The 27,286-nt window shown below is 41.5% G+C and overlaps 1 protein-coding gene, 1 non-coding gene and 1 gene segment (V, D, J or C); 1 reads left to right on the top strand and 2 right to left on the bottom strand.

The window, feature by feature from the left end:
• Window positions 1-27,286, bottom strand: part of LOC121270240 (gastrula zinc finger protein XlCGF8.2DB-like) — a 236,152-nt gene that overhangs the window by 53,338 nt on the left and 155,528 nt on the right. The window lies entirely within an intron of this gene.
• trnal-uag lies at window positions 4,763-4,844 on the top strand. Its single transcript has one exon. It is a non-coding gene; the product is annotated as a tRNA-Leu (tRNA).
• On the bottom strand, window positions 14,626-22,960 carry LOC121270251. The segment is given in 7 exon segments: window positions 14,626-15,064; window positions 15,755-16,063; window positions 16,472-16,783; window positions 16,997-17,296; window positions 21,574-21,609; window positions 22,429-22,787; window positions 22,914-22,960. Coding segments are annotated over 7 exon segments (1,755 nt in total).

The raw sequence follows: 27,286 nt of genomic DNA, 5'->3' as shown, positions 1-27,286 counted from the left end.
GGACATGATTGAGGTGTAAAAATTATAAGGGGCATAGATAGGGTATACAGGAAGAAACCTTTCCCCTTGGTTGAGGGATCAATAACAAGGGGGCATGGATTTAAGGTAAGGGCAGAATGTTTAGAGGGGATGTGAAGAAGAATTTTTTCACCCAGAGTGTGGTGGGAATCTGGAACTCCCTTCCTGAAAGGGTGGTAGAGGCAGAAACCCCCGTAACATTTAAGAAGTATTTGGATGTGCACTTGCGATGCCAAGGCATACAAGGCTACGGGCCTCGTGCTGGAAAATGGGATTAGAATAGTTAGGTACTTGTTTGGCTGGCGTGGACTCGATGGGCCGAAGGGCCTTCTTCTGTGCTGTAGACCTCTATGACTCTATGACTCTGTAACAGGTTCCCGTGTCTTGTCCAATATTTATCCCTCAATCAACACCATTAGAACAGATTATCTGGTCATTTAATGCGCTATTATTTGTGGGGGTTTGCTTCATTTCCTACATTACAACAGTGAATATACTTCAAAAGTACATAATTGTCTTTGGGATTCCGGTGGTGCTGAAAGGCACTTTGTAAATATGAGGATTTGCTTCTTCCTCAATCTGTGCCCCTGGTTATTGATCGCTCTGCTCACGGAAATAGGTCCTTCCTATCTTCTCCATCTCGATCCTTATAATATTATATTCCTCAATTAAATCTCCTTTGCTTTCCCTGTTCGAAGTAAACAGACCCATCCTATCCAATCTTTCCTCCTCACTCATTTTGAGGTGAATAATGTTCAGCAGGAGTTTTCTAATACTCTCCCCTAATCATATAAATCTGATCTTTCTCATCTGGATTGTGTTTGAACTGCACCCACTTCTTTCAGTTCCCCAGTATGTGTCTATTCTAATCCTTTGACTCTGAGCAGTTTTGCTGGTACAGCAGTTTGACTGGAAATTGCCACTTTGAATACCATTATTCATTGTACACAAGACCACATACCTGTCGTGCTTCCGGTGAAGCTGGGGGCAGTTTTAACTCACAAACCAGCAATTGTGATGTGAATAATAACGTGCTGGAGAATGAATTACTTTGAGCCCCGTGATACCTTGGAGGAAAGGCTCAAACCGAGGATGTTTCAAGGTCTCAAATTCCACCGACTGAGCTGGTGGGACATTTGGTGATGACATGTCCATATCCCTTATCACAGTGAGATAACTGTCTGACTGCAATGGTAGAGAAGGATATTGACCACTAGAAGCCCAAGAGTTCAATGCTTTCCCATCAATCATCAATAACATTATTCATAGCTTCTGCTTCTCAGCCGCACCTCCTTCCAAACATTGTGATACATTTTCCTCAGGATTTGTTCCTGGATTTAATATTTTCCTGCATTGTGACCACATTTTGAAATCAGATCCACTTTAATATCCAACACAAATGGTGTTGCAAACCTATTGGACAAACAATGGAAAACAAGTCAGTCAGTAACACAAATCCCATGGTTCTCATTTTCAGATCCACCACAGTTAGCTTCTAAACAAAAGGGAGCAATTTTGCAATGAAAGGATTGAGAAAGTTGTCGTTGTTTTTATTTGTGACCCACTCAATCAGGTATTCTGTAAATGCTGCTCGGAGGTTTAATGAATTGGATACAATCTACCTGCATTTCCCTGAGCTTATGCTCGGTGTATTGGGAGGTTTAACATGATTTGGAGCAACTTGCGACCGAAGGGTGGGCAGTAACCCACTGATTGAAGCTGCAGTCACCGCTTTCTGCTGACAGCGGGTGATTGGAGAGCGCTGGGCTGGAACATTGCTCTTTTCCTGCTTTTCACTGTCTCACTCATTGTGGAGCTGGAGGAGGAGGAGCGAATGGGTTTGTTTGAATCCAATAACTTAGTAGATTTCTAGTGGGTTAGATATGGGTACATGGTTGGTCGAATAGTTTTCTCATTAACCTTAACGTGAATATACATGACAAAAATTGCTTGCGTGGGAATTTACTAAATAACGGAAGCACTTGGCTCGATTTTGAAATATTTTCTTGAAGGTAAAGTGGACCCTGACAACCCAGAGCTGTGGGGGAATGAATGCTGATGAAGTGAAACCTCCACCGGTGGATGGACTCGCACCACCAACCAAATAGTCAAATACTGAACAATTGCACCACAGAAACTGAGGCAAAGCAATCTGGCAAGATACCCACTTAAAACTTCAGATCGTCGCTACCACATTAGCAATTGTTCTCAAAAGTTTCAGCCTTCCAAACAAAAGGGTGAGACATTCATTGTGGATACATGGAAACAGTTGATTGAGGGGTAAACATTGACCAGGACAGCAGGGAAAGCTCCCCTGCTCTTCTTTCACATAGGCTCATGGCATCTTTTATATTCTGGTGCCTAAATCCCGTTCATGTCTCTTCTTTCCCTACTGAATAAGAAAGGAGGGGTTTCACCAGACCTGCCACATAGCCTCTGTTTCCTTGTCTCCCTGGTAAATTTTCCTCTTCCTCTGTTTTGAAGACCGATGCAAATTGAATATGTAGCTTGTCTGCCATTTCCTCAGTTTCAGTAACAGTGTTGCTTGTGTCTGTCTTTAGGAGCACACATTACTATTAGCCACTCTTTGAGACGGGGAATGTTCATCCGCATCAATAAACCCAATCCTTTCTTTTTTGTTGACCGGTCAAACTGCTAATATGTCTGCTGAGTGACGGCTGAAATTGTTTAATAACTTTTACTGGTTCGTGTGTGGTGGAATGGCGGCTGTTTTTATTTTGTTTGATGCTCTTCACCAGGACAAGAGGAGTCACGTGGCTGTATGATGCTGTCTTTCATAACACAAGTGAATTAGCAAACTTCCCTTCACACTTAAAGCAAAATGATTGTTGACAATGCCTTTATTTTTGCCGAGTTTCAAACCAGGAACCTGTTGATTGTTAGGTAAATAGAACAACACTACACTGCAGAAACAATGCACAGATAAGGTCTCAATGGACCTGCCCACAATGTTAACCTGTGCAGTCATGCAACGGCACTTGGGATCTTTGTTTTGAAGAAATGAAATTCAGCTGCTATGAATAGGAATGCTGGAGACACGATCCAACAATGTCATCATAAAATGACACAGTGCTTTAGGAGACAATTTGGCCCATCGTGTCTATGATATCTTTCCATAACCTTGATTTTTCCCTCTCTCAAGTCATAATCAAATTCGCTTTTGAAAACCCTGAGTGAAGAGAAACAATATTGAAAGAGGTGCAGGAGTTTCTGCAGTGCCCATGCGCACTGTGTGATCATTAACAAAGTGTCCCTGACCCAATGACATCAAGAGTTGGACTCGAGATTGTCATATAGTTTTTGAAACAAAAAATGTATTTATGCAGCTGATTTCATACCGAACTTTCAAAATAAGTTTATTGAGATCAAGCATGTCCTCAGTTTTCTCAGTCAATCTATACAATCTAATTACCGTTGCTCTGCACCCTGTGACAGAGGCTGTTATAGAAAAGAGGGAAAGGTTTGCTGCAGCTACACACAGCCCTGAAGGACTGTGAATAGTTCTGGGGACGGCACCTTATAAAGGATCAATATTTGCTTTGGAAGTTTCAGAGGAGCCGCATTGATTCTGTTGGTGGGTTTTGGAAATTGAAAGTTGTACATCCGCAGCTTGTGGCACAATTTCCCCTCACTGTTCACTTCATGTTCATGTCGAACACACTCGATGCTGTTATTAGCTGAACAAGTCTTCTGTGTTTTAACTAAACACACCGTCATTCGGTGCTCCCACTCCTGCCGCCCGGTTCAGCCCTCATCAGGGAATGTTGTTTCCTTGTTGCTGTGTGAACTGTCACAATGAACTGATCCTGGAGTCTCTTTCTCCCGGGATCTACAAAATCCATCACTTCTCTTCCTTCATTCTCACTCTTTCATTCCCAGTTTGAGTCGATTTTCCTTTCGGGCCCTTCAACAAATCCATTTGGACGGACAAGTGGCAACTGAAATTTAATGTAAGGACGTATGAAGTGATTCATTTTGTTCGGAGAGGAGAGGAAACAAAATAATGGTTATAATTTTAAAGGGGCTTCTGTTTTGCACAGTGAGTGGTTCAGATCTGGAATATATCAATGTGGTTCAGTTCCGCGAGGGGATTTTTATCATCCAAAACTTTATTCACATTAGTTGTGATAATCTCCAGACCAGGCAAAATCCTGGTAAATCTCCTCTGCACCCTCTCCAACGCCTCCATATCCTTCTGGTAATGTGGTGACCAGAATTGCACGCTATATTCCATGTGTGGCCTAACCAAGGTTCTATACAGCTGCAGCATGATTTCCCAGCTTTTATATTCAATACCCCTGCCAATGAATGCAAGCATGCCATATGCCTTCCTGACTACCTTATCCACCTGCGTTGCCACTTTCAGTGACCTGTGGACCTGTACACCCAGATCCCTCTGCCCATCGATGCACTTAAGGGTTCTGCTATTTACTGTATAATTCCTGCCTGCATTAGACCTTCCAAAATGCATTACCTCGCATTTGTCTGGATTAAACTCCATCTGCCATTTCTCCGCCCAAGTCTCCAACCGATCTATATCCCATTGTATCCTTTGACAATCCTCTTCACTATCTGCAACTCCTCCAACCTTAGTTTCTTATGCACCTTCATATTAAAAAGGCTCAGAAAGAAAAAGCAGGTTGGAAAGAGGTAAGAAGAGATTGATTCTGTCTGTATTTTTTTTTCATTTCAGTCAAGCAATGGCATTTTTGTATTTTTGTGTGCTAGTGTGGCCGAGCGGTTTAAGGTGCTGGATTTAGGCTCCAGTCTCTATGGAGGCATGGGTTCGAATCCCACCACTGCCAAGTTTTTAGAAGATTCACCTTTTCAGCCAATTTAGCCAAATCCTTCAGTGTGCGCTCGGGACGTGTGCAGTGCTCTAATCTGATGGAAAGATCGAAGAGACACAGGTGGAATTACAGGGCAGGTAGGAATAGGTCGGCTTGTCTGCCTTCATTCTCTGCTGAACCATTGTATGATTTCATGTACAGACCATGAACAGATACCTGGTCCTTGTGTACAGGGCTGAGTGGTTAAGGGAATTGGCTTGAAATCTTCTGGAGTTTCCTGATACAAGTTCAAATCCTACCAGGCTACATTTTTCACTACTCTTGATTTTCAGAACTAATTATGAATTAAATTGACTCAAAATCCTTTGAGCGTTTCTCTGTCTTTTTCATTTCCATTCAACCGCAAGCATTCACCAAATTTGCAGCCGGAGGTGTAACAAAAGCAGAGACAATTTGGTGATATCCATTCTTTCTGGATGTTTGCCTCTCCTTACGCCTCTATCACCATCGGTGTCTATGTCTGTGCGTGTTCCTCGCTGTGTGTCAATGTGATTCAGTTCCCTGAGGGGGTAAACCCATTTATGCCATCGCAAACTTTATTCACTTTTGTCATGTATCTTTATGGTAAATGGTACAGAGAATAATAGTTGGTTTAAAAGTTGCAAAATGAGATTGGCCTTTCTCTACCCACTGGAGCCGTTAGCATAGCTCAGTGGTTAAAAAATTGATATTGTAAACCAGGAGTTGTGAGGTCCATCCTTGCTAGTGCCTGCCATTAAAGTTTAGCTGATAAAAGCAGTGGAACTGTAAACTGTCGGGGGGACACAGATAGGCTGCAAAGAGATTTAGACAGGTCAGGGTAACAAAAATGCAACATGGAGTGGAGTTTCGGGATGTGCGAAGCTATTCAGAAGGACCTAAAGAAATTTTAAAAATTTGAACTATTTAGGCACAACAAATAATTAGGAAAGCTAATAGAACGTTATCATTATTGTAAGGGGGATTGAAGTAAGGAAGTTATGCTTCAATTGTGCACGACACTGGTGAGGCTATGTCTGGAGTATTGTGCAGAGTATTGGCTTCCTTATTTAAGGAAAGATGCAAATGCATTAGAACGAGTTCAGAGAAGGTTTACTGGACTAATACCAAGAATGGCCAGGCTTTTGTTTTTATATTCTTCATGGGATGAGGGCGTTGCTGCCTAGGCCAGCATTTATTTCCCATCCCTAATTGCCCTTGTCTTATGAAGAAAGGCTGGATAGGCTAGGCTTCTATCCGCTGGAGTTTAGAAGACTAAGAAGCGACTTGATCGAAATCTTTCAGGTCCTGAGAGGCCTTGACAGGGTGGATGTGGAGAAGATGTTTCCTTTTGTGGGACTTTTCCTGATCCAATGACATGAAGAGTTGGAATCGAGATTCCGATACAGTTTTTGAACCAAAAAATGTATTTATGCAGCGAATTTCATACCAAACTTTCAAAACTTGTGGGAGAATCTAGAACTAGGTGCCACTGTTCAACAATAAAGGGTTGCTCACTTAAGACAGAGATGAGGAGAATATTTTTTCTCCCAAAGGGTCGTAAGTCTTTGGAACTCTTCTACAAAACGCGGTGGAAGCTGAGCTTTGAATCTTTTAAAGGCAGAGCTAGATTGATTCTTGATCAACAAGGGGTGAAAGGTTATCGGGGTAAGCAGCAAGTTACAATCAGATCAGCCGTGATCTTATTGAATGGCGAAGCAGGCTTGAAGGGCCGAGTGGCCTATTCCTGCTCCGAGTTCATATGTTTGCATGTTCCTTGAGTCCAGATTGCTTACTGACTCAGTGCCCAAATGCCACAAAGTCAAGGATGATTGAAATTTTCACAGAGCAACATCTAAACTGACAGTGGATTCACTCGTTGCGATGGTGTGTTCCAGTTTGATATGTGCAATCACAGAATCAATTTCTATTTGTTCCTTTCCAACAGCTTGGCTGCTATGCACATGTTTGATCTAATTGATCTAATTTTCTTCGAAATAAATATTCACAAAACTATTTGCCTGGGAACTTACTAGATAACAGCAGGACTTGCAAAGTTTGGACAACATTTCCTTGTGTCCAAAGGACACAAAGCAGAACTGTGTCGGTAATATAAGTAGAAGCAGCAATAGAAAGAATCTACTCGCCCTGGATGCTTTCAAACTACCAGTATTTGGTTTGACAGCTGAATTCGCTAACCAAGATGTTTCACAACCACCCTGGTGACCCAATGGTTAGGCTTCGATATTCTCATCACTCAGGTTTGATTCCTGGTCTCGCTGTTGTGCAAAATATCACAACCAGAAACAAATTACTGATTCGAAAAAGTCTATCATGCCCAAGAACTCATCCCCTTCCCATGGCACCTTGCCTGCAATCACAGGAGATGTAACACCTGCCCCTTTACCTCCTCCCTCCTCACCGTCCAAGGCCCCAAACATTCTTAGCACTTCTTACAATTCAGGCTATTGTATTCACTGCTCCCAATGTGGTCTCCTCTACAATGGGGAGAATAATCACAGACTGACTGTCCGCTTTGCAGAACACCTTCACACGTTCCGCAAGCATGACCCAGATCTGCCTGTCACTTGCCATTTGAATTCACCATCTCGCTCTCATGCTCACATTTCTGTCCTGAGCCTTCTACAATATTCCAGTGAAGCCCAACGCAAACTAAAGGAACAGCACCTCATCTTCTCATTAAGCACTCGCCAGATTTTTGAGCTCAACATTGAGTTCAACAACTTCAGACAATGAACTATTCCTCCATTTTCGTTTCCCTGCAGCCCCTACCCCCCACGTGCCTGTCTGCATCTTGTTCTCATGTTTTGCTTTCAGACAGCGCTGACCCTTTTTCTGCTATTAAAACATTCTACCAATTTGCTTCCTTTTTATTTGTTCATGGGATGTGGCCTGGCTTGGCCAGCATTTATTGCCCATCCCTAATTGCCTTTGTTCAGAGGGTATCTTTCAGAGTCAGTCACATTGCTGAGGGTCTGGAGTCACATATCGGCAGATTTGCTTCTCTGAAGGGCATTAGTGAACCAGATAGATTTTTACAACAATTGACAATGGTTCCTTTCCATATTTTTATTGAGTTCAAATTTCACCATCTGCCATGGTGGGATTCGAATGCGGGTCCTCAGAGCATTACCTGTGGTCCCTGGAATGGGGTCTCAGTCCTGTGAAAATATCATCGCCTTCCCTCCAGTCAGTGCTGACCTTTTTTTAAAAACATATTAACACATGCTTTCGTCGTTAATACTATCATTACCGTTCCCTTTGAGTTGTGTTCCATGGCATTTTTGTCATTTATTCTCTCCTGACCTCCAACCTATCTCTGACCTTCTATTTTGCTCCAGCTGCTCCACCCAACCTCGTCAGCAGCAGAAAACCCAACACATTTCTACCTCTCTTCAGTTCTGAAGAAGAGTCATATGGATTGGAAGCATGAACTCTGTTTCTGTCTCCACAGATGCTGCCAGGCCTGTTGTGAACTTCAGCGCCCCCTGTTTCTATTATAGCACGAATTCCTGGCATTATCAGGACATAACATACAAGGTAAGTCGTCACAATCAGTGGAATGAGAAACTGAGTTAAATTTCTAAGTGGGTATTAAATAGAACTGGAAATATCTGCAATGGAGATTAGGAGTTAAAAGAAGTGACATGAAAGTGGAGGAACTTGATGTCAGTCAATTACTTTTCATGATAATGTTCTGGGGACTCGGGTTCGGTTCCTACCATGGCAGATGGTGGAATTTGAATACAATAAAAATCTGGAATTCAAAGTCTAATGACGATGAGGGACCATTGCTGGTAAATCCCATCTGGTTCACTGATGTCCTTTAGGGAAGGAAACCTGTGATCCTTACCTGGTCTGGCCTACATGTGACTCCAGACCCAGAGCAATGTGGTTGACTTGTAATTGCACTCTGAAATAGAGATGGGCAATAAATGTTGGCCCAATCATCGACGTCCACATCCCATGAATAAATTTAAAATAAAAAACTTTTACAGCCGTGGCCTGCATTGGATTTGAGGTGTGGGAATGAGAGTTCCTTGCGCATGTCCATGCTACTTAAACAGAGTTATTTTATTATTGATTAAAAACTGAAAAGGCATAACAGCCTCTGCCAGAATCAATGGAGTAAGAGTTGAAGCTTCGCATCAGAACTGGTATCGGAGGGAATGGAGCAGGGAGAGAGGATCCCTGGGGTGATGTTCAGTGAGTTCAGAGAGATGGTATCAGAGGGAATGGAGCAGGGAGAGAGGATCCCTGGGGTGATGTTCAGTGAGTTCAGGAGGATGGTATCAGAGGGAATGGAGCAGGGGGAGAGGATCCCTGGGGTGATGTTCAGTGAATTTAGTTGTTTGTTGTGTCAGGCAGGCAGCAGAGTCTGGGAGTTTCCACGATTTGTGCCCTCTGGTATTCTTGACAAAGAGCCAAACTGTGGTAATAATTTGCAGGATTACTGCTCGATAATGTGTCTGTGTCAGATCGGCCCTAGATTCTAGGAATTATCCCATGGTTTGTGTCAACAGTCCTGTCAGTCTTATATATGTATTTATTGTTATTCATTTATGCGATGTGGGCGTGGCTGTCTGGGCCAGCATTTATTACCCATGCCTAATTGCCTTGAGAAGATGGACTGTGACGTCTCTGCCTTGAGAGTGTTTAATTGGACAAGGTAGAGAGAGATCAGGCGAATGCTCTGGGGGCTGGGGTTCAAATCCCAACATGGCAGCTGCTGGAATGTGAATTCAATTAATAAAATCTGGAATTGAAAACTAGCCTCGTTGATGGTGACCATGACAACTATCACCAATCACTGTAAAAACCCACCTGCTGCACTAATGTCCTTTAGTGAAGGGAATCTGCCATCCTTACCCGGCCTGGCCGACATGTGATTCCAGGTCCACAGCAATGTGACTGACACTTAATCGCCCTCTGAAACTGCCTCGGAAACCGGGCTGTTCTGGGCGGATTTGCCAGCGACACCCACATCTCATCAAAAGATAAACAGAGAAAAAACTTTTACCCCCTATCTAACCCCTGCTGCACCGACCCTGGGAGTGTTTGATGGGACAGTGTAAAGGAAACTTCTGTCCTCCATATGGTATCCTGTATGGGCCTCTGATGAAGCAGATCCCTGCTGTTTACAATTACCTAACTTGTGACTGTGACAGACCTGAGGAGGAGTGAAATCACCGAGGTTCCCCTCGCTCTGCAATCATTCTGCCTCTGGGGTTTGCCATAAAAAGGCAAAGGGAAAGATGTAGTAACACCGATTGGTCGCTTGGTGGCGCAGTGGCTCTTTCACTGAAGGGCCTTGGGTTCAAACACATCCCAGACAGTGCTGGTAAAAAATACCTGTCTGAGAAAGATGGGAAAACCGTGTAATGGGGAAAATGGAGCAGTGTTGATGGGCCTTGGAGGAAGGAGTTCTGCAAAAGCCAGTTCGTTTCACCTTGGCGATTTATTAAAATTTTCAGAGAACATTTGACAGAAAAGTTTATTTTAAAGTGAACTGAAATGAATAGAACGACTGAAAGTCACATTGAGAACAGAGCACATTAGCGCTGAGCTGCCAACTATATGTACAACAGTAACAGACACCAGGAAAAGGAAATAGGAGCTCAAAATAGTGAGAACGTAATACATGTGAATGAGGAATGAGGGCAGTTACTTATTTACACAGGAAATTCAAATTAAAGTGAAATTATAAGCCATAATTTCAATACAGTCATAACTATGTCGCACATTTCAAACAGAAAAATTGAAATACCGTCCATGATTGTCTCAGTTACAGATTCGGAAACATAAACTGAAGGTATTTCATTTTTGGAGGCACCAAAAGAGCATGTTTTAAATTTGTAATACAGAAATCTCAGTAAACAGCTGAGGAAAATCTACGGTGTCCAAAATGCAACCGATCACTTGATCTGAAAAAAAGGATAAAATAATGAAGCAGATGTTTATGATCTGGGACATTTATGTTATAATTTTAATCAATGAAACTTTGAGAGATTTTTCAAACCGCTTCTGTCAGTTTGTAGTGTGAGTGGATTGAATTTTCTCACCTTCGCCAGAGTGACGGCAGTGCTGTAGAAAATGCTCAGGGAGAACAGGATAATGAATGTGGAAGCTGTTGTCCAGATGTTGCCGTTATCATCCTCAGAGTCTTCAATCCAGATGCCATCTTTGGAATCTACGAGGATATAGCCGAGGAAATACAATTAGATTGTTTATTAGTCTAGGATATCTTTTTCAATATTCTCTTTACTCTTTTCTAAGTTATTAATGTATTCTCTAATTTAATGTTCAATGTATATATACTGTTATGTTCGTGAATCTCAGTAACCTATCTCTCTAACTATCTCACCTTTACATTCCTCGTACAGCCCATGAGGGAAAATGTAGCAACTTTTCTTCAGCATCAGTTTATTTTCGAACAATTTCGTATAATCTATTATTCGGGAATATTATGATGGACATCGAGAGAGATTCACTGAGCTACTTATTTGGAAACAGTGAACGTTGCTTTTTAAAAGCTCGGATATGAGTTCCTATCTTGTTTGTTTATTTGTGATGTGAATGTTTGGTGCGTCATTAACTTAAATCAGTTTCTCAGTTTCAGTGTGTTTATCCGGTCATTATGTAATCGAGGTAATTGCCGGAGGATATTTTTTATATATTTTTCCCACCCATTTAGATTATTATTATTTAAAAAATATATTTCCATTCATTGTTTTTTCTCCACCTTTTAGCCTATTTTGATCTTTTCTCCCACACCCCATTAGGGCCACCTGTCACTTGCTCATCCTGCTTTCTCCCCTTAATGTCACCATTAGCACCTCCTTTAACCAGTATCACCACCATCAACACCCCTTCGACCTTTTGTGTATGACATTTTTCGCAATCTCTCCTTTGCCTCCGCCTGTCACTGGCCTTCTATCCAGCTTCACCTGTCCCACCCTACTTAAACAGTATATATTTCACCACATTTTTACTTCTCTATAGTTTTGAAGAAGAGTCATTCGGACACAAAACGTTAACTCTGTCTTTCTCTCCACAAATGCTGTCAGACCTGCTGAGTTTTTCCAGCAATTTTTGTTTTTATGCTGGAGGATATGCCCGTTAAAAAAGTACATTTGAATTATAATTTTTTCAATACCCTGGCGTCTGTATTGTGCTTTAGTTTTTGTGTATGTGTGCAGAGTATCTCGTGCTTTGCATTACTCTTTGTTTGTGTGTCCATATATGTGTATGAGTGTTAATGTGTGTGTTCATACGCCAGTAAGTGCTGATTTGTGTATCGGAGTGTCTGCGTCTGTATGTATATTTTGTTTTTCTGCTCATGTGTATTATGAATGTGTTATTGTGTGTGCTTATGTGTTGATGTCTATGTTCATTTATTACTATCTGTGTGACTGTGTGTTTATGCGTCATTGCCTGCTAATATGAGTGTTAATGTTTCTTTTTGTGTTCCACGTGTGTGTCAGCATAATAATGTCTGTGTCACAGCGTGTGTGTATGTATGTGTGAGAGAGAGAGTTTAATGTGTGCATTTGTGTCTTGATGGATATTAAGAACAATGTATCAATGTGTGTTCATGTTTTCATATGTACTAACGTGTGCTTTTTGTGTTCTTGCCTGTATGAGTATGTTTGTGTCGACATGTGTGTCTGTTAATGTGTTAGTTTGTTCTTCTGTGTTTGTGTGTCTGGGTGTCGTCTGCTCATGTGTGTGCATGTGCTAAGGTGTGCCCATGCATTTGTTTTACTGTGGTTGACAGTATGTGTCTTTATGTCTGTATTTCTGTCATTAAGATCATGTGATAATGTATATGCTAATAATTACATTTGTGCTTTATGCCCTCGTATGAGTCTGCTTGTCTGGTTTTATCTGTTTGTGTGTGTGTGATTGTGTATATGTGTGTGAGTGTGTGTGCGTATTTGCGTGTGCATGATTGTTAATATGTGTGCGTCTGTGTCTGTGTGTGTGTGTTTGTGTGTGATTGTGCGCATGTGTATGTGCTTGTGTGATTGTGCGCATGTGTGTGTGCCTGTGTGTTTGTGCATCTGTGCCCATGTGTTTGTGTATGTGATTGTGTGTGTGTATTTGTGTAAGTGTGTGATTGTGTGTGTGTGTGCCTGTGCATGTTTGTGTGTGTGTTTGTGTGTATGGGTGCATGCGGGTGTGTGGATGTGTGCCTGTGTGTGTGCATGTCTGTGCCTAGGTATCTGTGAGTGAGTGGCTGTGCCTAGGTATGTGTGTGTGTCCACTTTTGTCAGCTGTGTGTATTTTTATTATTTTTCCAAGTTTCACCGGGTACCAATGATCGAGTCTGACCCTGATGGTGAAACGTTTGGTGAATATTTTCAATGGTCTGTATACAATTGTGTTTCCTGTGAGATGCAAGGTGATATCAGATGAACGAATGCAAAAATTCAACGGCACACCTCTCAAATTCAAGGAAGAACCATGAAAAACGCAGGGAGGATTCAATCACCAGTTTAGATTCAGATTATAAGAAACCAATGTTAGCATCAGGTCAATAGGAACAAGAGTGTTAAAACTTTAAAAATAATGTTGCATAAATATATATTTTACATTTTCAGCTTGTTGGAAGTTAAGGCCTGTGGCCAGTAAGCTGGAAGCTGACGTGTGCTATTGGTAACTGGGTCCTTACAGTGGAGGCCTGTTCCCTTCCAGATTCTCTGCTCGGGCACTGAGAGCCCAGTGAGTTAATAGCTTCCCTCCCTGTGGTCGGCTAAGCAATTTCCCTCTTGGTTCTGTCTGCTGAGAAGGTAGAGACACACTGGGATAACGAATGACCTTCCTCGTCTTTTTGTTTAGCAAGTGGAGGTAAAATTGGACAACAATTTTCCTTTCAGTCTTCTCTGTTGGTGAAGTGGGCGTACAGTGGCTGACCAATTCCCCCCACCCTTTGTTGGTAAAGTGGGGGTACAGTTGGTTAATAATTTCCCTTCCCCCTCTCTCTGTTGGAGAAGTGTGGGTACAGTGGGTTAACAATTTCCCTTCCCCCTCTCCCTGTTGGGGAAGAGAGGGGACAGTGGGTTAACAATTTCCCTTTCCCCTCTCCCTGATGGGGGATTGTTGGGACATGTTTGTGTGTGACCCTCACTTCAGTTCCCAGTGGGTGTGGTGCAGCAGCTTAAAGCTGACATCCATTTTAAAGGGATGGACAAGAAGAGAAGCAGGAACACCCAGATCTAAATGCGCTGTGATTGTTTGTTGGAAATGGGAAATTGACAGATTTCTCCTCAGCGGGAGGAGAGCTGATGAAGTTGTTTTGCAGAATCCTGTAATAAATGAGTTTTACTCTGTCTCTAATCCAGGGTGTATATGAGCTGGGAGCACTGGGTGTACAAGACTTGGGTGTGAGTCCTGTAAATATCCGATTTTAACTGAACAGGTCTAACATTAGCAAAAGTGGAGAAGAATATATCACCTTCGACACATCGACCTCTAACTATCATCTTTAATCTTCTTTACACAATGCAAAACCAGCTTGGTCTGTGTAAATTGTTCTCATAATTTAAGTCCATCAGCCCCAGTAACATTCTGATGAATCTGTGTTGCCTCAGTCTCTATACAAATATACCATTCCTGGGCCCTGGAATGCAGTACTGAAAGCTGTTTTACAAATTGGGTGGATGCACTTTCCAACGCTCTATCCCAAAGCTGTTACCACTTTTAATAAATTCCATTAACTAAGCGATTGCGAATTTAAATAACGATTGGAGAAAAGGACTTTATTATTTTTTTATTGAAGTTTGAAATGTAACCGAGAGATTCTCATTGACATGAATTAACGGTGTCCATCAGTGCAAGAGAAATGTTCACAAAACTCGGTTTACCGCTGGATTTATCAACCGTTCTGTTGATGATCTTCAAGGGGATCGCTTCATGTCCCGCCACACAGGAGTAAGAAGCGCCGCTGGCCCACTCCTCCGCTGCAATGGATAACAGGCTGTACATGAAGAAGGAGCGATTGCCGTTCTCCGCCACCACCTCGGTGTTCTTGTAGTTTCCGGGATTCACCGGCTTGTCATTGACGGTCCACTTGACGAAGATCTCTCGCGGGGAGAAACCTCTCACTAAGCAGCTCAAGGAGATGAATCTCTGAGCGGAGACATCTTCTGCCGAGGGCAGGAGGACAGACACGGACGGTTCCCGCGGATCTTTAACTGCAGAAATTGTACGATAAATGTCAATAAACTGGATAATTTCGGAGACAATGAAACGGCTGGTTAGATGTGAGAGAAATGTGTTTTGTGATGAATATAAAATGTTTTCATTATCTACTTCTTGGAAATATAGCACCGTTCCTTCACTATTGCTGAGTCAAAACCCTGGAACTCCCTCCCTAACAGCACTGTGGGTGTGCCCACACCAGATGGACTGCAGCGGTTCAAGAAGGCAGCTCATCACCACCTTCTCAATGGCTATTAGTGATGGGCAATAAACGCTGGCCGAGCCAGTGACGCCCACATCCCATGAATTAATTAATAAAGCACTTTGGGATCTGTCCGGTTTTCCAGCTCGGAGCAGAGGTGGACACAATCATTTTCCCTAAGAACTTATGGGGTTAGACTAGAAAGTTTCTCAAAGGTTACAGCACAGAAACAGGCCGTTCTGTGTTTAAGCTCCACACCAGGCTCCTCCTACCTTACTTCATCTAAACCCAATAGCACAGCCTTCAATTCATTGTTCATTCGTCTACTTATCAATATCCCCCCTGAAGTCTACAGGCCCAGAGTGTTTAGTTAGGGGAATTACCAATCGGAGTGGACCTTAATGCACTGAATACTAAATATTGACCCTCACAGTGGATTTAGACACAATGACTCACTTATTGCTTCAATCTCACCGCTCACCTGGTTCCTTGTGGATAGAACTTCTTAAAGGAGTCGGCAGATCCTGATGGTTCACCACGCAGTAGAACTCAGCCCCACTCAGCCAGGCTTGTGTCGAGATGTTTACGTTGCTGACCACGCCGTTGTGATCCTCTCCCGGTTGGACGGCAATCTCTGATTTCAAAGGCTTCTTTTCTTGGGTCCAGGACACGAGGACTCCATAAGGGGCATTAGAAACGATGCAGGTTAATGTCACCGTCGCCTCCAGTAAGACCTGTTCTATTGGCGGTGGCAGTAGAGTATTTGTGGGATCGCTGCAGTTGGAATGTTCTGTGAAACAGAAATGAAAATCAACCAAAGTTTCACATTCAGAATCAGGACAGCAGTATTCAGTCTTCACTCTCTAAAGGAGAATATATCATCTTCGATATATCAACCTCTAACTATCGTCTTTAATCTTCTTTACACAATGCAAAACCAGCTTGGTCTGTGTAAATTGTTCTCATAATTTAAGTCCTTCAGCCCCGGTAACATTCTAGTGAATCCGCGTTGCCCCAGTCCCAATACAAATATAGCATTCCTGGGCCCTGGAATGCAGTACTGAAAGCTGTTTTGTAATAGGGTGGATGCACTTTCCAACACTCTATCCCGAAGCTGTTACCACTTTTAATACATTCCAGATTTGATTAACATCGGAGAGCAGAATGCTCAATTGCTTCCTCCGTTTTTATTTCTTACCCCCACACTTAGTGGCGTTTCGACTTTGGGTGACCCCTTCGTGAGTGACCTGACAGGTATAGACCGCGTCGGTGAACCATTCCCCAGCGGAGACTTTCAGCCGACTGGTCGCCGAGAAGTTCCCGTTCACTTCAAAGGCGGGAGAGGTGACAATTCCTGAATCCATGGGTTGTCCATTCTTCAGCCACTTCACGGTGATTGAACTTGGACGGAAATCGATGATTGAACAGACGGCGGTTGCAAATTTGTTGGTTGTGATTTCTTCCCGGGAACTCACGGTGAGGAGAACAGTTGGAGGGAAGGTTTCAGGGCCTTCAAAAAACAAAGGTTAAACATTTCTTGCAGAAGAAATTGATAACAGATACAATGAGTTCGTATATTTTAACAGGCTTTTTCCGTTAATAGACACTAACCTGGATTTTCCAGGGATCAGAACTATGCAGAGTACTATAAATGCGTTATAACCAAGGCCCTATACAGGTTAATCACAGCCTTTCTGTTTCTCACAGGTTCCCCAACACTTACATTGCATTCTAATGCTCTTGTCTGAGCCGCTGTGTTGAACCTCACAGTTGATTTTGCTGCAATCCCCCTCTGATTCGGTGATGGTTAATTGGCTGCTCAGGGTGAAGGTTCCCTTCTGGTTTCTCACCGACGGGTAAGTCTGAAATCCAGTGGTGATCGGCTGCCCATCTTTCTTCCAGGTCAGGCTGGTGATTTCTGGGGAATAGTCCATCGCCAAACAGCCGTAGGTGACGGAGCCGTCGGGATGGTGTTGCTGACAGGAGGAGATCAGGCTGTAGAGAGTGGGCGAAGACGGTGTCGCTGGGAAAGAATGGCCGATTGAACAAGTTAGACTCTGATTTGTGATCATTAAGTAACCAAACAACTTGAAATTTGACTATAACTATAAACATATCCAAATATATTCCAACTAAAACCCACAACTACATTTGATCATTTATTATTTCCATCATTTGGTGATCCTCATCTGTCTGTTTCCTCTTTAGAAACCCACACCTCTTTTCCCGCCTCTATTTCATTACTAAAAGAGAACATTTTGATGTCATCTGAATGACGTACCTTTCATTGGATTAAAATGGAAGAGCAGAGGACTTCCCCCATTATTTCGGCCACCAGTTATTTCTCAATCAAGAGCACTTGGTGATAGAGAAGTTGCCCCGTCATCTATATCATTGCAGTTTGGAAATTAGCTCTGTTCAAATTGACGGATGCCCCCTCCCCTCTCCATGTTCCCCCAAAACAAAGCAAAGCAACAAGCCTTCGAAAGTACCTTTGTAATGATAGCTATATAATGACCATAGAACTCTAAACTGAATACGAGTTACAGTAAATACGACATTTTCCACTACCTGAAACATTCACACCCTCCCCCGCAGACGCACAGTGACTGCAGTCTGTACCATATACAGGATGCACTGCAGCAACTCGCCAAGGCTCCTTCAGCAGCACCTTCAAAACCCAGCAACCTCTCCTAACTAGAAGGACAAGGGCAGCAGTGCTTGGGAACACCGCCACCTGTACGCTCCCCTCCAAGGCACCCACCATCCTGACTTGGAACTATATCATCGTGCCTTCACTGTGAATACGTCAAAATCCTGGAACTCCTTTCCTAACAGCACTGTGAGTGAACCTGCAGCTATTCAAGGAGGCGGCATTTCAACACTTCCTCAAGGGATAATTAGGGATGGACAACAAATGCTGGCCTTGCCAGCGACCCCAACATCCTATGACAGGATTAAAAATAAGTTACAGGCTAATTTCTTACTCCACACTGTCCAACCAAATAGGTCAAGGACTGCTACAGCACGGATTAAAATAGGATAAAACTCTCTCTGCATTGCCTAACCGAACACTCCCAAGACAGATACATCACTGGTTTAAAATCGACCAAATCTCCTTCGACAGTCTGTCTGTCGTTTCTGAATTGTCCTTTCTGACTGTCACAATGGGTTGGGTATCTCATTTCTGAGGCGTCTGGTCAAAAAGTCAAACTTTCACATTTCTCACAGATACAAGTTTTTTGAAGAAATAAATCAAATTGCACTTCTTGAAATACAGGAGAGTGAAGCAGAAGGTTAACAACCAGTCAGGAAGATTCCTAGTCCCAGCACAGTGACCACGCGCACAGAAACAGAACAGACACAAATGGTGCAACAATCGAGTTCCCAGCAGATAAATCTGTTCAATCTGTCCCTTTCATTCAAGCTGCTTAATTCCAATTGATCAATGGTCAACTTACTACAATTATTCTATAACTTCTTTGAAATTAATCTGATTTTCATTTCAAAATTCTCTTTTAAGTCCATCTAATTCTCCCTGATCTGTCTCAAATCTCCAAATAATTTAGGATTTAAGTTACCCTGAAAATGAGCACAGCAAAAATTACAGGTTCAGGATAATTTGGTGTCCCTAACAGAGACTCAATGACAGGGTAAGAATGAAACAAATCAGGAAACATTCACATTGAAAACCGATTACCCACTGATTTGATTTGATTTTAGGTATGAATAGAACCAATAAAAACATCGAGGCCAAACACCTTATCGAGCTGAGCACAGCTGAGTAAGAAAAATATTCTTTTCTAAATTAATTTTGGATACAATTAAAAATTCTCTCCACTGAGATTTTGCATTCACTATAATGACCAGTATACTATTTAATTGTTGGAGCACATTTATGTTGAATTAATTATCACTAATATTATATTGTAAGCTAATTATCTTGTTATTGTCAATTCATTTTCTTGTCAGCTGATTTCTACTCTATAATATTAAAAATGGTTTTCAAAAATTGAAACTTTGTTTCTCTCTGGTGCTTAGTGAAATAATTGGGGTTTATTTAAATCAACCTGACACTGAAACAATGTTAAACAATAAACTGCAAATTGCTAGATGGTAACATTCAGGCAAGTGTATCAATTTTACTTAAATCTAAGCACGATTTACTATTTTGCTTTTACTTCTACTGCTCTGTTTTAACCAACAATATTGTAAGCTATGCGTGTTTCTGAACGCATTGGGAAATCATAAATTCCATCTATTCTCATCGAGTAATTCACAGGGCGAAGTTATCAGTGGAATATTTGAAATACTTTCAAATCTGGCCGGGGTCACATCGCATTAGGTGTCTATGAGCTGTAACATCATCTGTTTGCTAAAGGAAACTTTTCTTAACTCCAAACTATATGGAAGAAAATGTTCCTGGCGGTTACTTATTATCAATAAAATTGCTTCCTAGATAACAATCCCTATTCTTTAATTGTTACATATATTGTTCATTGAAAGAAGATCCAAATTGATCAATATAAAACTTGATGAGAACAATTCATTCAGATCATCTGCGACACTGAAATATAATCAGCAAATTGAATCGAGATTTTGTTCTTCAATTTAATATTTAATAAGAATTAAGCATGAATCTCAGATATAATCTGTTCTTCTCCTATAATCCTATCCTGTGTACAGCACAGCTATGGGAGACAGGATGTTGTTATTAAATTCAAAACTCACATTAATGTTTGCAATTAAATTAATCTGTTCTAATTTCAAGCTTTTACTTGTCAATCTCTATTCATATGCAGTCTGCACCTTCCTACAGTTCAAAAAAAAAGTAAGAACAATTCATTTACTGCCAGCGAATTCCACCGCTCACCCCCCACCAACCCAAGAAAACTGTTTAAGATTAGATTAGTGACAATTGTCTCGCTATCCAAATCCCAATAACATTGAAGGAATAATATGGTTACGGCTGCACAGAAAGAATGTAATAACCAGATAGACATATTGCCAAACTGAAATGTCAAACTCCTCTTTAAGTCAATGCAAACGTTATCAGGGATATAAAAAATAATTCAAAATCCCTTGTGAAATTGACCAAATTTGTAGAATCAGTATATTCTTATTGAAATTGTTTCATGCATAATCACAAAATATTTCTAGCCTAAAAACTTTCCCGATCATGTTAATTGTGCGCAGTGCACAACAAAATTATGAAAGGTGATTAATGATCAATTATGTTAATACGAAATCTGTTCAGCCAATATGGAGAAATATTACAACATTATAATTGTTTGAATTGTATTAATTTTACTCTACAACTTGAAAACTAGTTAATTGTATAGTTTCTGATTGCAGTAACGTATTATGTTCTGAATGAGGATCATAATCCATGGTTTAGTTTAATCTGCAATTACCACTTAAAATAAAGACAAAATGTTCTAACACATCTTTAAACGCTTTTTTTCCCATTTCTGAAACCTGTCTGTTTTCTGCCTACAATCGCGCTTCAAGCAGATACAAACGCGTAGACTGTTTCCATTCAATCACAAAACGTGCAACTGCTCAATATCACCGAGTTTAAACAATGCAGAACCGCCAAGCCGTTTCACAAATTCTACTTATTCAAAGCCACCCAGACACACAATCTCCTCGGGAGAAAAACACCAAATCACATCACTGAGGGGCTGAAACCCGTTTCATGGAGAAGCAGCTCAATTGTACAAACACTTCCAACAGAATCCAATGTAACATTGCAAGAAAATCTCAATATCGAATCCAGACAACCCGCTCGTCACTAAATAAATGAATAATTAAACTAAACAGAAATATGGAATAATATCAACAGCATTGTGAGTAGGCGGAACATGTTCAATAAATTAATATTGAAACTTAAGCATATTTTGTTAACATTGGGTTTGATGTCAAACCTATTTAAACCCTTGTGCAACAGATGGTAAAACCCGCAGCCATTAGATGTCACCGAGATTAAACATTGCAGAAACGTCAAACTGTTTTTACAAACGTGAGATATTTCAAGTCGCCCGGCCACACATTATCCTCAGCAGATAAACACCAAATCACAACAACCAGGGACCGAATCCCTCAGCAGCACTTTTTGTCAAGACACAGTGGAATTATATAATTCAATTTAAGCAGAATCACATGAAACATTGTAAAAACATTCTCAATACAGAATCCACCAAATCCACATTTCAGTGAATGAATGAATTTTAAAAATAGATAAAAATATAAAACAAAGACTCAACTAAAACAATTACCAAACAAGTGCATGGTTCTTACCTGCAGTCACCGTCACCACCGTCCCTTGTCCCCAGTAGTCCTTAGCATCACAGTGTTACACTCTCTGGGCTGTGCCATACAATAACTGTCCCTGCACGAAAAAGACAGAGATCCACCATTATTTTAAATATTCATAAGTCAGAGGTAAAGTAAGGTCACGCTGAATCTTCACGAAATTATAATTGCGTTGTCGATATGTTTAGCTATTCATCAATGACCCTCATGTTTTACATTTCACAGAGTAACACAGGAACATGTTATTGAAATCAACAACTGATGAATGAATAATTTTCACGGCTTTTTCATCTTAAACCATGTTTTTTGGGCAGTGCTGGACATAAAAAAATACTTCACTGTAAATATAGCAGGATTGTAAAAGCGAGCACTGACCCAGGCAGACACAATTAGTGCTGAGGGGTTTTTGTATTGACAGTAACTGCTGTGCCATCCCAGTTATACCCCGTAGTATCACAGTGAAATACACCCGCACAAAAACTGCACACACTCTCTGTTCAGTGCTGCCTCTCAATATTCACTTCAAATAGACGTTTAATTCTGATCTAGAAGTAGAATTCATGCAGCAGTTTACAAAATTGAACGAAAAGAGACCTCTTCCAAGCATCAGATATATTAAAATGAACATTATCTCCAGGTCTGTAATTGCAGAAACAATTAACAGTAAATATCAACACAGCCAAAAGCTCAGCTCATTACATCGACTGATTTGCTAGTTTTACTGTTAAATTTGCTGTGCTACTTATGTCAGGAGCTGCTTGTTGCCTGGTCCTGATCATTACAGTTAATGTTACATTTAAAACAAGTGCTGACCGTCAGATTATGATGGAAGTTGTTGAGTTCCTCTCGATCTGTTTTTGTTCAGGCCCAGCCCTGGTTCCTCTCGCTGTGAGTGTTTTGCACAGTAGTAGATGGCGGTGTCTTCAGTCTTCAGGCTCGTCATGTCCAAGGAGAAGATGTTCCTTGAAGTGTCTTTGGAAGCAGTAAATCGATTCTTAATTCCTGGAGCGAAGTAGCTGCTGGATGAAGTATGGTAATAAATCAACAACTCCAGCCCCTGTCCGGGAACCTGTCGGATCCAGCCCATGTAGTAACTGCCAAGATTGAAGCCGCTGGTTTTACAGGTCAGTCTCAGGGTGCCTCCGGGACGCCCGGTCTCTGCGTCCGGCTGAGTCAACACAACATCCGACTGGGCACCTGTAAAAAATATATCAAAAACCCCGAGGACTAATCCTGGTGAAATGATTCCTGACTCTGTCACATTCCAGAGAGAGACTAACACTGAGACAGTAACAATGAGAGACTTGGAGAATAAAAACTACTCGCGGGATAAGAAAGTCAGCAACAAACTGAGAGAAATCGCCGACCTCATCCTTCTGGTCCTTCGCGGAAAATCTATCTGTCCAGAACTCAGTGAACAAACCAGCTCCCGGATTGTTGGATTCCGGTCCCAGTGAGCGGCATTTAAATACCCGGCAGAAGGGGGCGGGTTTCCAGGCGCCGCCTGTTGATTCCCTGGTGGTGGTAGCGACTGGATCCACGCCCCACCTTCCACATCCCCAACAGAATGGACTCAGATATTTACAATAGGTTATTGTTAAAAGTGGACATTTTATCTGTATCGGGATATTTGGCTGAATGGATTCATTGTAATGTCTCCATTGGTTCTAATGGCGAAATTGCAGTTGAGCATCTATTAATAAAAATATAATTCCATTGTAAATTAAGCCCATTTATTTCTACACTACCTCACAAGGCGTTGAACCAAAACAATTAGATTATATTATCAGGGAATAAAGGGACTCTCAGTCTGTTTTGCAGCAGCTCCGGGTCTCTATCTCAGTACCACAATAAAGTGTCATCAATCATAGGAATTATTATTGATTTATGTAACTAAATGCGGGGATGAACAAAGTGATTCTATTTACAGTGTGGGTGGCTATCGCTGTACAATTTGGGTCCGGAGATAAGAAAAATCTCCTCACATTATACAATGTCTCTCCTTGCATTTCTCGAACTGCCCCTGACCCTAAGACAGCCCTGTGAAAATTAGCGGTAAAAGAAGCCCGCCTGCCTGATAATTAAACAGTGAGTTTACAGAGAAACGTAAAATTTACATCGACTTTTGACAGAGAAGTTAATGAATCAGAACGGACACGGAGATCAGCAAAGTTATCCTTCAGCATCCAAATCATTGCAGCTAATTCTATTGGCCACCGGCTGTCTACCATTCACTGGCATTGGGAACACAGGATATCAGGACTTTGCGGCATATTACACAATATCACAAGAATAAATGTTTTATCTTCCACTGAAGCAGGTCATGAACTGGTCATTTCTCCACTCATTGGCAGCTATGAGAGGGACTGTTCAATAATCGAAATCAGCACAAATTAAACTGTACAGTTCACGGTGCTAATCAGGTATAAGAGACCCCTCAGGTTAAATGAGGTGCACAACTGGGAGAATATTCAAGGAATTCCTGCGGGTTCAAGACAATTCTATGATTTTCTTTCAATTTAATTTCTTTTACTTTTTTGCCATTCTACTCATCTCATTATACTGGGGGATTGGGACCATCAACATCGCTCTCTCGCACTTCATGAAGTTCTTAATCAACCGGCTTTAATAACTGGAATGTCCTTTACTTAGAAATAATATAAATTAAATAGTATACGGCCAATTTCCTGATCGTGTTTAACCTCAGCGAACACGGCATTCATTAAAATATTTCCTTAGATGAAATGCCATTTAAAATGTGTCCTTCGTGTGCGACAGAAACATTTATTGTTTGAATGGCTAAATTCCATTTTGTTCATTCATACCCAGGCTAATCTGCCCCACGCAGTATTTGGCAGCAAGCCAGCCGGCTGCAGTCAGGGACGCTCGAATGTCCAATGTTGTTTACAGGAATTATCTGCGGGTTTGTGCAGTAAATGAAAGATCTGTTTCCTCAGTACTGACCGCTTGGCTGCAAGCCAACTTCAAACCCTTAACATTGTCAACAAGGCCTATTCATAACAAATCTACCCAGCAACAACACTGGAGTCAGCTTTATTTTTTAAGTTGTGAACCTATGTGAACTGTGCCCAGCTCTCAGGAAAGAAAAGTTATCCAGCTTCTCTGACACCCTGTCAGCATCAATGGCTCATTGGAGGATCTCTGCAACACATCATAATATTGTGATGGATGGATGGATGGAAAGAATTACAGGCAGATTATCAGAGATGACTCAGAGAGAGGGTACATTTTGTTACAGTCAAACATATAAATCTGTGTGTTTTTTTTGCCCCTTTGCTCTTTCACGGGATATGGGAGTCACTGGCAAGGCCAGCATTTGTTGCCTGTCCCTAATTGCCTTTGAACTGAATGCCTTGCTGAGCCATTTCAGAGGGCAGTTAGAGTCCACCATATTGCTGTGGACCTGGAGTCACATGTAGGCCAGACTAGGTCCAGTGACAGATTTCCTTTCCTAAAGGACATTAGTGAACCAGATGAGTTTTTTCCACAATGGATGATAGCTTCATGGTTCCCTTCACTGAGACCAGTTTTCAATCTCAGATTTATTGTTGAATTTAAATTCCACTCGCTGCCATGGCGGGATTTGAATTCGTGTCCCCAGGAGAATAGCTTGGGTCTCTGGATTACTCGTCCAGTGACATCAGTACAACACCACCTTCTGCCAAAGAATGGAGGGATGGCTACAGTGATGCGGGAATGAATGGTAGTTGATGCCTGAACATTTTGATGAAGGGATCAGTGAATGAATTGATCGATGTATCGATAGGCGCGCCTAGAAGATACTGTTTTACCTTCTCATCTTGATACTTGACTACTTCAAACCTTGAAGCAGGTCCAGTATTTCATTTGTGTCAGTCTAATACCTTCAGTCTCCCCAGATTTTCTGGATGTATTCCATCCCCAGGGTATCGAGCTGAACGTCACCAAGAGAAGGATGGAGATGTCCCTGCGATACTGATGATTCTTCCCCGCTGATGGGGAATCATCATCTTTCAGACAGAAAGCGGGTACATAATTCTGTTTAGGATGGAGGATTGTAATATTTGGAACATGTGGTCCTTTCATGTAAAACAAAGCATTCAACATATCCTCACCCAAATTAGCGAAGGTAACAGACATTACTCACTGGAGAGCCTCACTAACTTACAGTCAGGTCCAGGTAGCTTTATTTATACCATCACTTTACAAATCCTCAAACGCTGCAGTTATATATCAAGAGTTTCTGTCTGATGAAGAGGTGAATACTTGTCAATAAAGCGCAGAGGCTGCTGGGTTATTACCCTCGGTCTGATTTAATTCCATTTCCCACTGAATTCTGGGACAGATATGTTTCCTTGCTGACAGAATGGTCAATGCGATCTCAATCAATATTAATGATATTAAATGAATCACAATTACATTTTGTATGGAATAAAATGATGAAAATGATTGGTTCACGCAATTATTAATCTTTGTGAATGGATGATAATTGCTGATTATAATTAGTTGTCTTGTGAATTGATAGTAATTGGTGAATATAATTATTTATTTTTGTGGATTGATGATAATTGGTGAATTTACTTATTTATCTTTGTGAATTGATGTTAATTGGTGAACATCATTATTTATCTTTGTGAATTGATGATATTTGGAGAATATCATTATTTATCTTTGTGAATGGGTGCCAATTGGTGAATATATTTATTTATATTTGTGAATTGGTGATAATTCTTGAAGATAATTATTTACCTTCGTGAGTTGATAATAATTGGTGTATATAATTATTTATCTTTCTCAGCCTTTACGACCTTCTTCTTCTCTGCTGAAAGATAAGATCCGTTTTCACAGGAGGTGAATAATGCAAAAATCACGACACTATATGAAAACAAAGCCGACAGATGAGACTGCAACAACTACAGGGATATCTCACTCATAGAGTCACGGGGAAGGCCTTTGCTGGGGTCATGCTTTAAAGACTTCATCTGGTTGCAGGCTGAAGCACAATGTGATGTTTTTTATCAGAAGCTATACTCTGGACATGATTTGCTCCACACGCTGGACACCGTCAGCAGAACAGGACTCTACAAAGTTTTTGGGAAAATTAGCTGTTCACCAAAGCGCCTCAGTCTCATTCACTCCTTCCATGACAACATTCACTGTACTGTACAGATCGATGATTCCACTTCCGACAGATTCGGAGTGAAGAATGGAGTGAAACAGACCTGTGTCCAAACCCCACTCTGTTGGGCACCTTCTCAAGGCTGCTGATCTTTGTCTTCCCTGTAAATATGGAAGGAGTTGACTTACGCTCGATCAAACCACAAGCTCCACAATCTATAAGACTGAAAACGAAGACATAAACACATTGAATCTTGATCAGAGAATTCCTCCACGCTGATAACCCTGTCATCAAAACGGAAACTCATCCACAAAGACTGATGAACTGATTGTCCCATGCCTGTAACTTGTTCGCAGGATGGTCACATACACAAGGACTTTCTGTTTGGTGAGGGAGCTGGAGGCAGGCAACCAGCTCAAAGCTCTGCTTCAAGGCTGCTTGAAGTAAAAGCCCTAAGTATCGATTATCCACAACTGAGGAAAATGGCGACACCTCCTGTGGGTTAGCGTGAATCACCACGATGACCAGTGGCTACAGTGGCTTGGTAATCCACTGGAAAACGGGAAAAAAGAAGCCACG

Source organism: Carcharodon carcharias, chromosome 27 (assembly GCF_017639515.1).
Source record: "Carcharodon carcharias isolate sCarCar2 chromosome 27, sCarCar2.pri, whole genome shotgun sequence".
Taxonomy (NCBI): Eukaryota; Metazoa; Chordata; class Chondrichthyes; order Lamniformes; family Lamnidae; genus Carcharodon; species Carcharodon carcharias.
This window is presented reverse-complemented; position numbering and strand designations above follow the sequence as displayed.